This window comes from Fukomys damarensis, unplaced genomic scaffold (assembly GCF_012274545.1).
Source record: "Fukomys damarensis isolate Sample0158 unplaced genomic scaffold, DMR_v1.0_HiC HiC_scaffold_8, whole genome shotgun sequence".
In the NCBI taxonomy this organism is placed as follows: Eukaryota; Metazoa; Chordata; class Mammalia; order Rodentia; family Bathyergidae; genus Fukomys; species Fukomys damarensis.
In genome coordinates this window covers 28,708,470-28,720,935 of record NW_022900920.1, presented here as the reverse complement: position 1 = coordinate 28,720,935, position 12,466 = coordinate 28,708,470, and the positions used below count along the sequence as shown (strand labels likewise).

The 12,466-nt window shown below is 42.9% G+C and overlaps 1 protein-coding gene across 1 annotated transcript in view; it reads right to left on the bottom strand.

The window, feature by feature from the left end:
* Sorcs1 (sortilin related VPS10 domain containing receptor 1) overlaps positions 1-12,466 on the bottom strand; it is a 369,207-nt gene that overhangs the window by 97,306 nt on the left and 259,435 nt on the right. The window contains exon 10 of the mRNA XM_033761243.1: positions 8,279-8,458. Within this exon, the coding sequence (XP_033617134.1) occupies positions 8,279-8,458 (180 nt within the window). The remainder of the gene's footprint in view (positions 1-8,278; positions 8,459-12,466) is intronic.

The following is a 12,466-nucleotide window of genomic DNA, read 5'->3' as shown; positions in this document are numbered from 1 at the left end:
AGAAAAGGAGTGCTATTCAAGTCTTCCAAGAGTACTTATCTTGGGGAAAAGATGGGGTGACAGCAGAGTGGGGAGCAATGCTTGGCTGTGACCCCTGCCTGCTTGCAGGAAGCATTGAGTTGTGTCCCTGTATGGAGATCATAACACATTTGACAGATGTGCATTGTTGTGCCTCATGTAGACTGGCAGCAGTTTTTAGTGGCCAGAAGACAGTGTTCTCAGTTCTATTATCTGTCAAGTTATACAGACATAGGATTTGTTTCTATTGTATTTTAGTCTTAAATCCTTAACCTCCTTTAATTGTCACACCAGTAGTCCTCTTGAGTATGAATTATGTATTCGATTCCACTTTTGAGCAAATCTCAGGCTTTCCAGGTAGCTGTACTTTCCTAAGCTTTCCCTGGTATGTGTACACAGTGAGTGTCAGACCTGGGATTTGAATCCAAAACTCAATGGCTTCAGAGCTCTATTATCCAGCCATGTGTAGAGTAGACTTAGGCAACTGAAAGAAGTTCTTCACTAAAGATTCTAATGTAATTTCAAAGTGGATTAATAATGCCAGTAATGGAATTTTTATTAAAAAAGTGAAATCCAAAAACCAAGGCAACATTTTCAAAGCACTGAAAGAAAACAACTACCAACCTAGATTTTCTACCCAATGAAAATATCCTCCATAAGTAAGGAAGAAATAAATACTCTGTCAGATAAACAAAAAAAGAGAAAATTTATTACCACCAGACTCATATTAAAACAGAAAGAGAGCTCTTCAGGTAGAAGGAAAACTATCCCAGATAGAAGGTGGGAAATACTGAAAGCCAGGGAGTACATCAAAAGGTAAACCTTAGAGACATTTAGAGTTAAATGGATATACATTGGGGTGATACTTTTAAGTGAAATAAATAGGATAGACGTGTGTAAATACCAAAGAGTTTCTCTGGTGTGAGAAACTGAAAGTATAAATAAGGATCAAAAGGTATAATAGATAATGTGAAATAGAAAGAAAAGGTCCAAAGGGGAAGGGGAAGTGGGAGGGGTCGGGGAAAGGGAAGAAGGGAATGCAATTAATATGAGAAAAGGAAAGAGTGAAAATAAAGTCTTTGTAAATAGGGAAGGGTGGAGGGGGTGAAGGGAGGGCAGGGGAATGGGGAGAAAATAAGAACCAAGTATATCATGTAAAGGCACAAATTTCCCATGATGAATGTCATTATATTGTATACCTAAAATGGACCAATAAAATTAATTTTAAGAAAAGGTCAAAAAAAGTTTCTAATGTAATTACTATTTTTTTCTTCCTATAAATGATCTATTAAGTCACAAATTCACTATTTGGGAAAAAGTTTTGAACTTCAGTAGTAGCTCCTGAAAACCATCAAATAATCTCTACTCCATGCATATAACACTACTTTCACCAGAAGAAGCTCATATTATTTTACTCTGAAAATATAGTTACCTCCTCTCTTCTGTGTGTTGGGCAAGCGGGAACAGCTGGCAAGCTGCTGTAACTGTGCAGTAATAAAATCATCCTTGGCGGATCCTCTCTTCAGTGTAGGAGACTTCATGAAACATGTATTTTACCCAGGTGTGGAGCTGTCACAGTGCAGGGAACCCGGGGGGCAGTGAGGGAGAGGACTAGGATGTGTTCAGCAGAGCATTCTCGCTCCCATGTTTTAGCTGATCTAATGCTCAGACACCAGGAGGTCCAAGTGTCACGAGCCACGATTTGGGGATGAAGAAGTGGACTGCTCAATTAAGTAGCTCTCTGGAACACAGAACTAAGTAAATAACTGGCAAGTGGGCTTGAGCGCACTTAGCGGGGCCATTTATGTTGTGATGTGAAAAATTTTAAGTGAGAGCGTGAAAAAACAGCTGTCATCTTCCGAAGAGTCTTGGTTACCAGCAAGCACATGCCCACTTCATTACAGACAAACCCTCCTGCTACTTATTTCAAACCTGCATAACAACTTTTATTCCAATTCCGGGTGTGAGAAAACACCGGGTAAAGGAAAAACCAGTTTCTTAAGGTCACCGGGAGTTCGGTTTCACTCCCCAATCTGTTCGACTTCCAAAGTTCTTTCCATCAACACAGCTCTGAATTTGTCGATTCAGAGGCTGGGCTCTGACTGTCAGAAGACTCCCTCTGCCTTTTCATCCGACACAGCGAGACCTCATTAGCTTGTACCTGCTGATCTGACATCCGGGATAATTGAGAGTCTGGCCATATTTGCACTCTTTTGGAACAACAAGTTCGTTAAACAAATAAAAGCCTTAAAGGAGTGGCTGAGAGGGATACTTTCAAGTCCTACTTTCTGGGCAAATCCAGTCAGAATAATTTCTTGTGCATTGTCGACCCTCAAACAATGTGGGAGGCGCAAGCTCCAGGCGCATTCTGCCTCCCAGTAATGCTGTCTTAATTACAAGTGATATTTAGTTATTCACCACACCAGCTGCAGGAGGGCTTCTCACCAGGAAACTCCAAATTAGCTTTGCATATGTTCATGGGGCTGTTATATACTTAAATTGGGCCAACCTACCAGTTCTTTACAAATTAAATTTCATAAATTAGAATTTCACAAAGCCCTGCTAGCCTTCTCTTTGTTATCATACCCAGAAATAAGAAATGACTCCATCCAGCCATCCCGTACTCTACAGCGACATAACAGTACACACAGAAGGAATAAAAATGCTATGTATCCCATAGTCTCCCTGCCCATTTTCCTTTCTGCCCTCTCCCTCTTTAGGTATGCGTGCCAGGGCAGGAATAGGTGCGTTTCAGAGCTGATTCATTTGGTTTGCAGAAGTGGTGACTTCACTGTCTCTGACTGCTTGGCATTATCAAATGCCGTTTGAGCAGAGTTGTGTCTTGGAATTCATCTCTGACAGCTTGGACTTCAGGTTTATCTTGAGGAATAAAACTGTGGTAAAGTAGAGGGAATAGGGAAACTGGGGTTCCAGCTGGAGAGGGTCTGCTTATATTCTTCTGGCAGGCAGTCAAGGCACTTTGTCCATGGGAGGTGTCTTTTTGTTACTTTGCCCCTTTGGCCTCGTACACAAAGATGGTGTAGGCCTCTGTGCCAACCACTCCAAGCATGAAAATCCATCTCCCCACATCTCTCACTGCACCCACTATGCTTTTTTTGTAAAGTCTCATCATCTATCTTTCCATTTCTACCCTCTCACTGTAGGATGTCAGATGTCAAGAGAGAAGCATTCATTTCCCAAGTGTAGAATTGTGTGAGGGTTATGCATGAACATTTGCTTGTATGTACGCATACCTCTGTGTGTGTGTGTGTGTGTGTGTGCAGGTGTGTGTGTAAGGTGTAGGTCCCACTGAGGGTGGACAAATAGGTATACATAGGGAGGTAACCTCTGACTACACCTCATGCAAATTTAATGAAAAGAATGAGGTTGATGTTTGGCAGGGGGCTGGGAAAAATAATATCCCCAGTGGAAGTTGTGGCTCCACAGGGATAGAATTCCCCATGAAGATGCTCAAGTGAAAAGGACATATCTTTACTATTGGGAATTTATCTGTCTAAGGGGAAAGACCTGTTAAATTTTATGCCTACTGAATTTTTGGCGTTTTTATGCCTACTGAATTTTGAGGGTGCTGAGAAACTACTTTTGTTTCTTTGCTTATGATTTGAGGAATTCATAGGAGCAGTTTCAAGAGTAATTGAGAATTATTTTGTATTATTTAACATCATAGACACCAAGACATCATCTTGATTGGAGTTTAAATAAAATTGGGGAACCCATTTGACAAAATGGGTGGAAATGTTCTTTCTTTCCCTATGGCTTTGATCAAAACAGTGCCCTTCTCCTGGAGAGGCAGTGGCCTATTCTACAGACTGTGATGAGTGGATGGTGGGTAGGAGAACATGTTTACCCTGTCTGCCTCTTTTCCTGGGATTTAAGAGGCAAGTTTTCCCCCAGAGCTACACCATTGTGACTGCTGAGTTTTCTCTTTCAAAGAGAGAACCCATGTAGTGTGCAAGACGCTATGTGTGGGACAGGACCCCTGCGCCCTGGTTGTATCTCTCGCGATGTACACCAGCGAGCTGCTTACAAGGCCAACTGTGGCTCACTTCAGTACACGCGAATTCCTGTGCAGCCCAAAATTGTCAGGCAGGTGCTTCACGCCGAACACAACCCGCCCAGTCAGCCAGGGTGAGCTGTCACTGTCCATTAAGGCAAAGCACTCTTCATCATGATTAATTAATATTCCCTTCCCAAAGGAGGGGAGACAGTGCCCAAAGCTGTCAGATGCCTTTGCATCAGACACACCGCACAAATACACTATGAACTGCCCACCACAGACACACTCTTCACATCTCTTTCTCTCTGACCACCGTCAAGCATGCTGTCATTATGTCTCAGCCCACATGATGCCCTGGAATGCTTGTGCTACTCCCAAATAGCAGAATTTTGGTACATTTGTTTTAGTGTGTTAAACACACAATCCACAAGGCTTTTCTTACACACAAAATGCACCAGGCAAAGTCGGGAGCCACCTGGAATTACTGCCTACCCTTGTCTGTAACACAGGACCTGCTTTAGAAGGTGCCACACAGGTCTGGAACAACCAGCTGCTGATTCTCTATACACTGATTCTCTCCCAGGCTGCTTTTCTGTCCCCCAGCAGGAAACATGAATCACTATTTCTCCTGCTCTCTGGTGCCCTTTAATCCTGATGCTATTCTTCATTCGCAATCAGCTCTGACCCCAGATACTGACCTTTTAGGGAGACATGATGCTTAATAGTTGAGAGTTTGCACACACTTTAATATTCCCACATACGCCTGCTAGTTCTGCTGCTTACTAGTTTTATAATCCTGTAATTGTGGCTGTTTTCTCTCAACTGTATTTCTTTATTGAGAGAAAAGTGATGTTAGTCCCCAAATCTTTTTGTTTTGGTACTGGGGATCAAACTCAGGTCCCTGCCCTTGCAAGACAGTCACCAGAACCACTGAGCTAAATCCCTGGCAGTCTCCAGATCTTGAAATTAATATGTGAATTGAATTAGGTGGTCCATAAGGTTCTTTAAACAGACCTTCACACAATATAGTGCCCCAAAGTATTAGCAATTTTATCACATCAAATGTCAATTTCAAATATGTCTGCACTTAGCCAGCTTTCCTGGCTCACAGGAACAGAATGTATGTTCAGTGGCCGATCCACACTAAGAGAAAATTCTGATTTCCAGTGACTGAACCTCAGCTTGCTGTCCCCAGTACATAGTCCTAAACATTTCCCTAGCTCATTCTGTGTACCCATGCAGTTCTAGAGCAAGGAAGGAAGCGGTTTTAGCCGACTCCAGTGTGAATGCAAACAGAATGTTTGGATTTAATGAGAACAGTGCTTCCTTCTGTGTTGCCCACAAAAACCCACCAGCTCTGCCTGTCCTCCTTCATGGACCCATCCACTCTCTTATATATAATGCGGCTTTCCTCTGCCAAAACAGCTTAAATTGCCCATACACATGGCAGTAGCGGGCCACCAGCATGCAGGGGCATACAGAGAACAAATGACACCCTCTTCTCTGCCCCTGCACTCCGTGTATTCCGTCCCTGTCAGCCCCACCTCACAGGTGGCTCATCCCTGCTCCTTATTAATTCATCTATGGATTTTCTTACTTTTCATTTATCTCTAAATTCTCTTCATCCATTGTGATTCTACTGGGAAATTCATGCTGGATGGCTTTCAGCTTCCTGCTAGCCAGAACAATCAGATTTAAGGGTACAGTTGTGCCAGGCTCCGTGTCCGCCAATATTCTATCCAGGTAATCAGCAGATATGGCACATCAATTTCAACTCAAGTTGCTGTGAACTGTCAGGCTAGTAAAACAAAGACACTTTCCTCCCAGCCCCGGGATGCAGAACACCTTTCCTTAACACCGTCACATCACCACTCACAGTGATGATACAAGAGCCAGCATTTCCCTGCAGAGCCTGGGCCAGAAAGACACCAAGGAGAACGGCAGATGAACAAATAAAAGTTTGCTGCATTTGGAGATCACCCTGCTTCTTTTCACTCCATGCCTGATGCCAATGTTTGGATTCAGAAAATCACTGGTGAAAATCACTGCAAATGACAAGAGATTGAGTAGTCATTCCTGTCCAGGTCCTTCATCTTTCCCACCATCAGGGGACCAATTAAAATGGTCTCTGTTTTTGGAAAGTAGTCCTGTCCAGGTCCTTCATCTTTCCCACCATCAGGGGACCAATTAAAATGGTCTCTGTTTTTGGCAGAAAACACAATTCAGATGGAGACTTTATTTCAAAGGAAGGGAGGGATAATCAGGAAGGGCAAAAAGCAACCTCAACATCAGAGCTTTTTTATTTTTTATTTATGCATGTAATTTAGAGACCAAGGAGAGAACAAGGTCCGGGAAAGTCGACAGGATGACAAAGCCTGGGCCAATGCTTGGACGTTATAGCAGCATGGGGCCAGAGGTGGCCTTTCTGTGGCCCCCATGGGATCAAGGCAAGGGAAAGCACAGCACTGCAACAAGAACACACCCTGCACATTTACATGTTTGTGGGACATTTACAGAAGAGCAAGAAATGCGGGGCTTTACATCTGCTTCCAAGAAGACAACTAGTTGGTGCTGGTGTTAAAGAATGTCTCGTAGGCCCTTGAACTGCAACATGCAAGACATAGAGTGCAAAAGAAATGCACTGAATGTTTAAATAACATGAGTAGGTTTTTAAGAGTACAAGAGTAGAATATTATACTGGTGTTTAGATACACTGAACATAACATTAACTGTGCCACCTGTAATTCGCTGAGCACTGTTGCATATCAGGCTTCGAGTTCAGCACTTTCAAAGGATGAGCTCATGTCATCCTCAGAGAAATCCTCTCCAGTACAGCTTTTCTGTTCATATTTTAAACCAAAGAGCAGTGGTTCACAGGGGGAAATGTGCCTCAAGACTACACCCATGGCACAGACAGGATTTAATCTCAGGCCCCTGGAGTCCAAAAATCTACGCTCTAAATTTCATCCAGAATGAATGTGAATCTAAGTCATCAGAATAAATATTTTCCATGATGCTATGCTTATCTTAAACATGGGCTGGAGAAAAAATAAAGAAAATCTGTGGAAGTATAAAAAAAAAGTTTTCAGTGTATTTTTATAAATATATGCACACGAGCTATGTCCTGTAATAGTCTGTCTTAATTCTGTTAAAAGAAAAACACTTGGATTCTAGATTGGCATACAGCTTTATTAATGTGCCTTGACACAACGGAGAAGTTTAGAAGCATTCCCAAAACATTATGATGAGAAAGAAGGTGGAAAACACCAAGAGAAATTGCAGTGACGGGCTTGAATTTCATAAAGGAAATTGATTTCCTTCATACTGAATGTAATGCCACTGTTTCTTGTTATACAAAGAGCCATTTGACTCCTGAATTTATCCTCAATGAAACCACACTGTCATTATGAATGCTCATATTTGAGTCTATTTCAGGATGCCTTTCAAATAGAATGTAGGTATATGATCACACTTCACCAATCCTGAAGGCATTTGTAAGTGGCTCATTATTACCCATTATAAGTCCTTCCAGGACAAGATAAGGCTGAAAAAATGGTTACAATCCACCCCAAAATGGTAACTTGCTTTGTACCTATCTGTGCCTTAAGAGGCAATTACATTTTTGGTATGTGCTTTGAAAGCTGAGGGTACATCTTCCATGTTTTTATTTTGAATTTCAGTTACTTTCAGAAACAAAGCACCACATTTCCCTGAGGAAAGTCTGGTAAGCTCTGCCTTGTTGTTGTTTGTTAATTTATTTTTCCATATTTCGGATAGAAGAATCTTTTGATCTTACCTCGAGCCAAGGCCAAAGCCATGGGAGGAGAAGGTCTTTAGCCAAGGGATGTCAGAAAGACTTTCAAGGCCAAAGGAAGTGTTTTCCTGGCAGGCAAGGACAGCCTGTCTGCTTCACTCCTTCTTCAGAGATGAGCGAGAGCTGTCCCCAGCCGCTCTTTAGAAACACCTGCCTGCCCCTTGGAGCTACTTCGAAATATCACATGAAGATTACTCTTGAGCAAACTACTGGGTTGCATTCCCAGACATTCTCCAAGTCCCTGGGGCTTCAGATCCCCTGGGCTTGGGCAAATCAACTCATAAAAATGCTTTACAGATGCCAGCATCTCCCAAGTGGAATGAGGCCATAGAGGGACCTGGCATTAAAATGATCCATCAACCACCTGTCCCTCGTTGGCCACTGGAGGTGCTGCTGTGGCACAGGGCTGAGGACGCCCGGTGACATACCTCATAGAGGTCGATCATGACATTGCCCTCAGGACCTCTGCTGCTCTGGACATTCTCCAAGGCCAGGGTGAAGTAGACCCCGCGGGTGTCTGAGATGTACAGGTTGTAGGTGTCGTTCTGGTTCCACTCTTGGACGGCTGCAAATACTTGGTTCTCATCTGTGCTGATGACGTGCATGTCCTGCAGAAAGGAAGTGAAGTAGGGATAGGCTTTAATGCATTAATCTACTGAGTGCGGCCTTGAGCATGAGCGAAGAAGGACAGAGAGCTTCCTTCTGCATATGTGGCAAGTATTAATTAACCTGTTAAGTTTTAATTACATATCTTCTTTGCCACTTGTGAGGTTAGGCAGTGAGGTCATGAGAAAATGGGACAGAGGGATGCTTAGCAGCTGAGTTATAATTTAATTGCCTTTTTAGATAACTGGAAGAACATTTGATTGGAAGAACATACATGATTTTGTGGAACCAATCATTCTGATATATGTGCCAAGCTCCAGTGTGATGCATGCTCAGAAGGCTTGCATGGGGCAGATCTGAGATAAACCTTCAGAGACAAAGCAAAAACAGAAACATGCTGCATGTCTCACTGGGGTCCACGGACCAGCAACACAGGGATCACCAGCAAGCTCCTTAGCCACCAAATCTTAGGTTCCCATTTAAGGAATCAAAACCCCTAGGGGAACAGTCTGTGCATTCAAGTTTGAGCAGCCCACACTCCAAGGCGTGCAACCCCCAGCAACCTCCCAGGAGAAAAAGTTCCATGAGAGACCCCCAAAGGGCTAATTCCCCTTCAAACTGATGACCAAAACCTTTACCCTGAGAGGTTCTGTGGGAAACCTAAAGGAACACAGGGGGCAGCATGCAGATGTTCTTTGGATGGGAATTCCACATCCTCCCTTCTCCATTCACAGGCAGGGACAGATTAAAGACAGAGTGGAGCAGCCTCACTGTCTCCCTTGGGGAGGCCTCCTCAAATGCTCCCAGCTGGCCTCTATCCTTTAGCCAAACCACTAGGTACACTACAACTTCAAAAACCGAAAAAGCAAAACAAGCAGAAGAAAAAGTCAAGAAGAGCTACACATGATCACAAACATAGACTAACAACATGTAAAGATTCTTGGCCTCTGGGTGGATTAGCAGCCACTCAAATTTTCACACATGGAATTTGCTCCATCCTCAAAGAGCCTTCAGGAGACCGGACAATCTTCTGTGGCTACAATTCTCGTCCTGGGGAATTCTCCCTAACTTCTAATCAAAACTTCTCATTTGAACACAAGCTTAGTTTCTTGGCTCTAATTTAGAAACGTGGACAGATTCTGTGTCTAGAATTTCTAGCTGCAAAACAGAGACATAGGAGCATGCCTCCCTCAGAGTGGTAAGGATAAAACCATTTATTAAGTGTTAAACACTTACTGTCTGACACTTAGCATTGCTATTTGCTCCATACTTGCTAGAAACTTTCAGTTAAGAAAGCCTTTCTATCCCTTTATAATTTAAGCAAGGTTGATTTGGCTTTTCTGTATTGTAAATGTTACAGTCCTCAGTAATACACTCAACAAAAGGTTCATTCGAATGTTTTCTTTCTTAATGGAGAGAATAAGCTGTGAACATAAGCCCCAGGGCCATTCCTTACCTTCCTTACTCCTACTGATGGACAAATCTTGCCAGGCTCTCCACTTATGACAGGGTGAAGACTAAAACTTTCACCCAGCGCTTACAGTTATCAAACAGATGTTTTCAAGTCATGCTTTGCTCCTTCTGAAGAATGCTATGTAATCCCCAAAGTTAAGTTAAACTCTCAAAAATGAGCTAGCAAGAGCATGTAGCTCCTTCCCGCCCCTGTACCTGCAGAGTGAATTTCTGCATTGGTGAATCTCTGGGGTCCTCACAGATGTCTGATTAAATAATCTGGTACTGGACCTGGTTACCTATTCTAACTCACCATGCATAGCATTCATTTTGTAGATCTGTAGCTGAAAAGCCAGATCTGTCGAGTGTTTTAGTGTAGATTGCTCAGAGAACTAGTCACAGAGAAACACACTAGAGTGATTGTGTCTAGATGTGCTAAGGACTGATCTCTTTTTCTCTTCATATAATCTAATTACATCGAACAGACTTTTTAAAACATGATGTTGGTCTGAAATATTTGAATGGAAAAATTGGACATTTTAAATGCCACCCTTATTTTTCCTTCTTGCCCAAATCCCCCTCTTCTATCATGAAAATAGTCTTTTTTTTTCACCAAATCACACAATTTAGATCAAGACGGAAACTCAGAGCTCTTCTACCGGAGCATACAAAACCTGTTGTGTGAAACACTAATTGGATTCTAACAGACTAAAAGACGGAGTGGGACTCCTTGGGTGAAATGCTTTAATTAATGCTGAATCAGAAATTCGTCTGTCTGATAGGGTAGTCATGAATCTCTAACACCCAATGAGTTAGTCTCCAGGGAAGGGACACAGAAGGGACCTTTTTTTTTTTTTTAACTTGTTTGACCAGGGGACAAAAATTTCTCTGGGCTATCAATAAGGGCATTGTATCCTAATAGATATGAGAAAATTTTATTTTGCATTTAAGATCCTTATTTTAAAAATTGGGCAAAGAAAAATTGATAAAGCAGCTGGCCAAGGTTCGAACAGAAGTTAGTGGCAGATCCAGGTCCAGATCTGGGGCTGGTGTCGCAAATCAAACAGCCTTTACACGTGTGTACCCTGGTGCCCATTGATCTTCCAACACAGGACAACCGGACCCATACTAATAATAATATTACCTTGCTCTTATAGAGTATCTGTCCTCCAAAATGCTCACAGCACTTTCATATGTATTGCTTCACTCGTCTCCCTTGAGTGGCTCAGGATGTTCTCCTAGTAGCCCAGGGAAGGAAGACTATCGCTCTCTCTCTGACTACAGGACTACGCACTTTTAACAGCAATGGTAATGTCCTCCCTTGCCAATTCTGTACCATTGTGTCATTAATTTTTTAAAGCACAGCTCAGGGGAACTCTTATCTTTCAAGAGCTGCATACAATGGGAGCAGATAATTAAAATTTGAGCATGGAAATGCTGCTTTGTCTCTGTTCCTTTGGTTGGCAAGCTGTGTTCCTTCTCAGTGGCAGCCATCCCGGCCCTGACAGAGGCCAGGGGACACACGCCCCTGTGCAGCGAGTCCCCCCACCTACCCTGGGCTTGTCTTTGAAGGTGTCATGAGGTTGCAATGAAGCCTCTGGTTGCTTTCTATAATAAACACCCACCTGGACCAAATAACCCATTCCTTTGCTGTCCTAGCTCCCATTTCGTGAGAACAAGGTAAATTAACCACTGCATTCTACCCTCGGAGCTCAAATGAGGTCGCATCATGGAACAGGGTCCTTTGGGAGAGCGGAGGGAGGGGAAAGATGCTGATTCAGGTTCAGAGTCAAACTTCTTCTACATTGGCTGGACGCTGCTGGGGGGGCCATCAGCAGTGATCAGTGTGACAGCTCTGAACAAGCAATGCAGCCTCCCCAGAATCCTCAGTAGTGGGCCCCTAAAAGCTTCCTTGATTTTATACTTCTGTTTCTGGGACTCCTTAGGTGAAAGGGGTGGTTCCACTCAATGTTGCCAATAGTACATCAAAGGTAGGGGGCTGACAGTGACGGTACATTTAAACAAGAGAAGTGATGGTTCAAACTCAAAGGCATAAGCATTTATAATCTCTACTGCGGGTGTCAGAAAACTAGAGTTCTCGCCTCGATTCTGCAGCAAATGTTAGCCAAGATTTATTCCACTCAAAGCGTATGCTGCCCTAAGAGCATTTCACGAAGGACTCAAGGGCTGTTCACTGACTTGGTCTCAATTCCACGGGCCTCTTGGGCCAAAACGTCTCACTGCACCGAGCATAATTTTTGTTCTTAATGGTGCAAATCTCACATGCTAAGCATTTCTTTCTTCCTTTTTTTGGGAGGGGGGGCAAACAAATCACCATTTATTTTAGTACTCCGGAGTAGGAGGGAACGCTGATTTATTTACTGAGGTAATTTGTCCATTTTCCTCAGGAACTTTCTTAGGAGATCATCAAGGGTAATTTTAAGAACACTCTGTTTTCTCCATCCAATTCTCATCTAAGACATAATTCACCGTCCTACATTCTTATCTTTTTTTAGGTTAAAAAAAAAAAAAACAACTAAGCCAAACCAAGAGCGAGA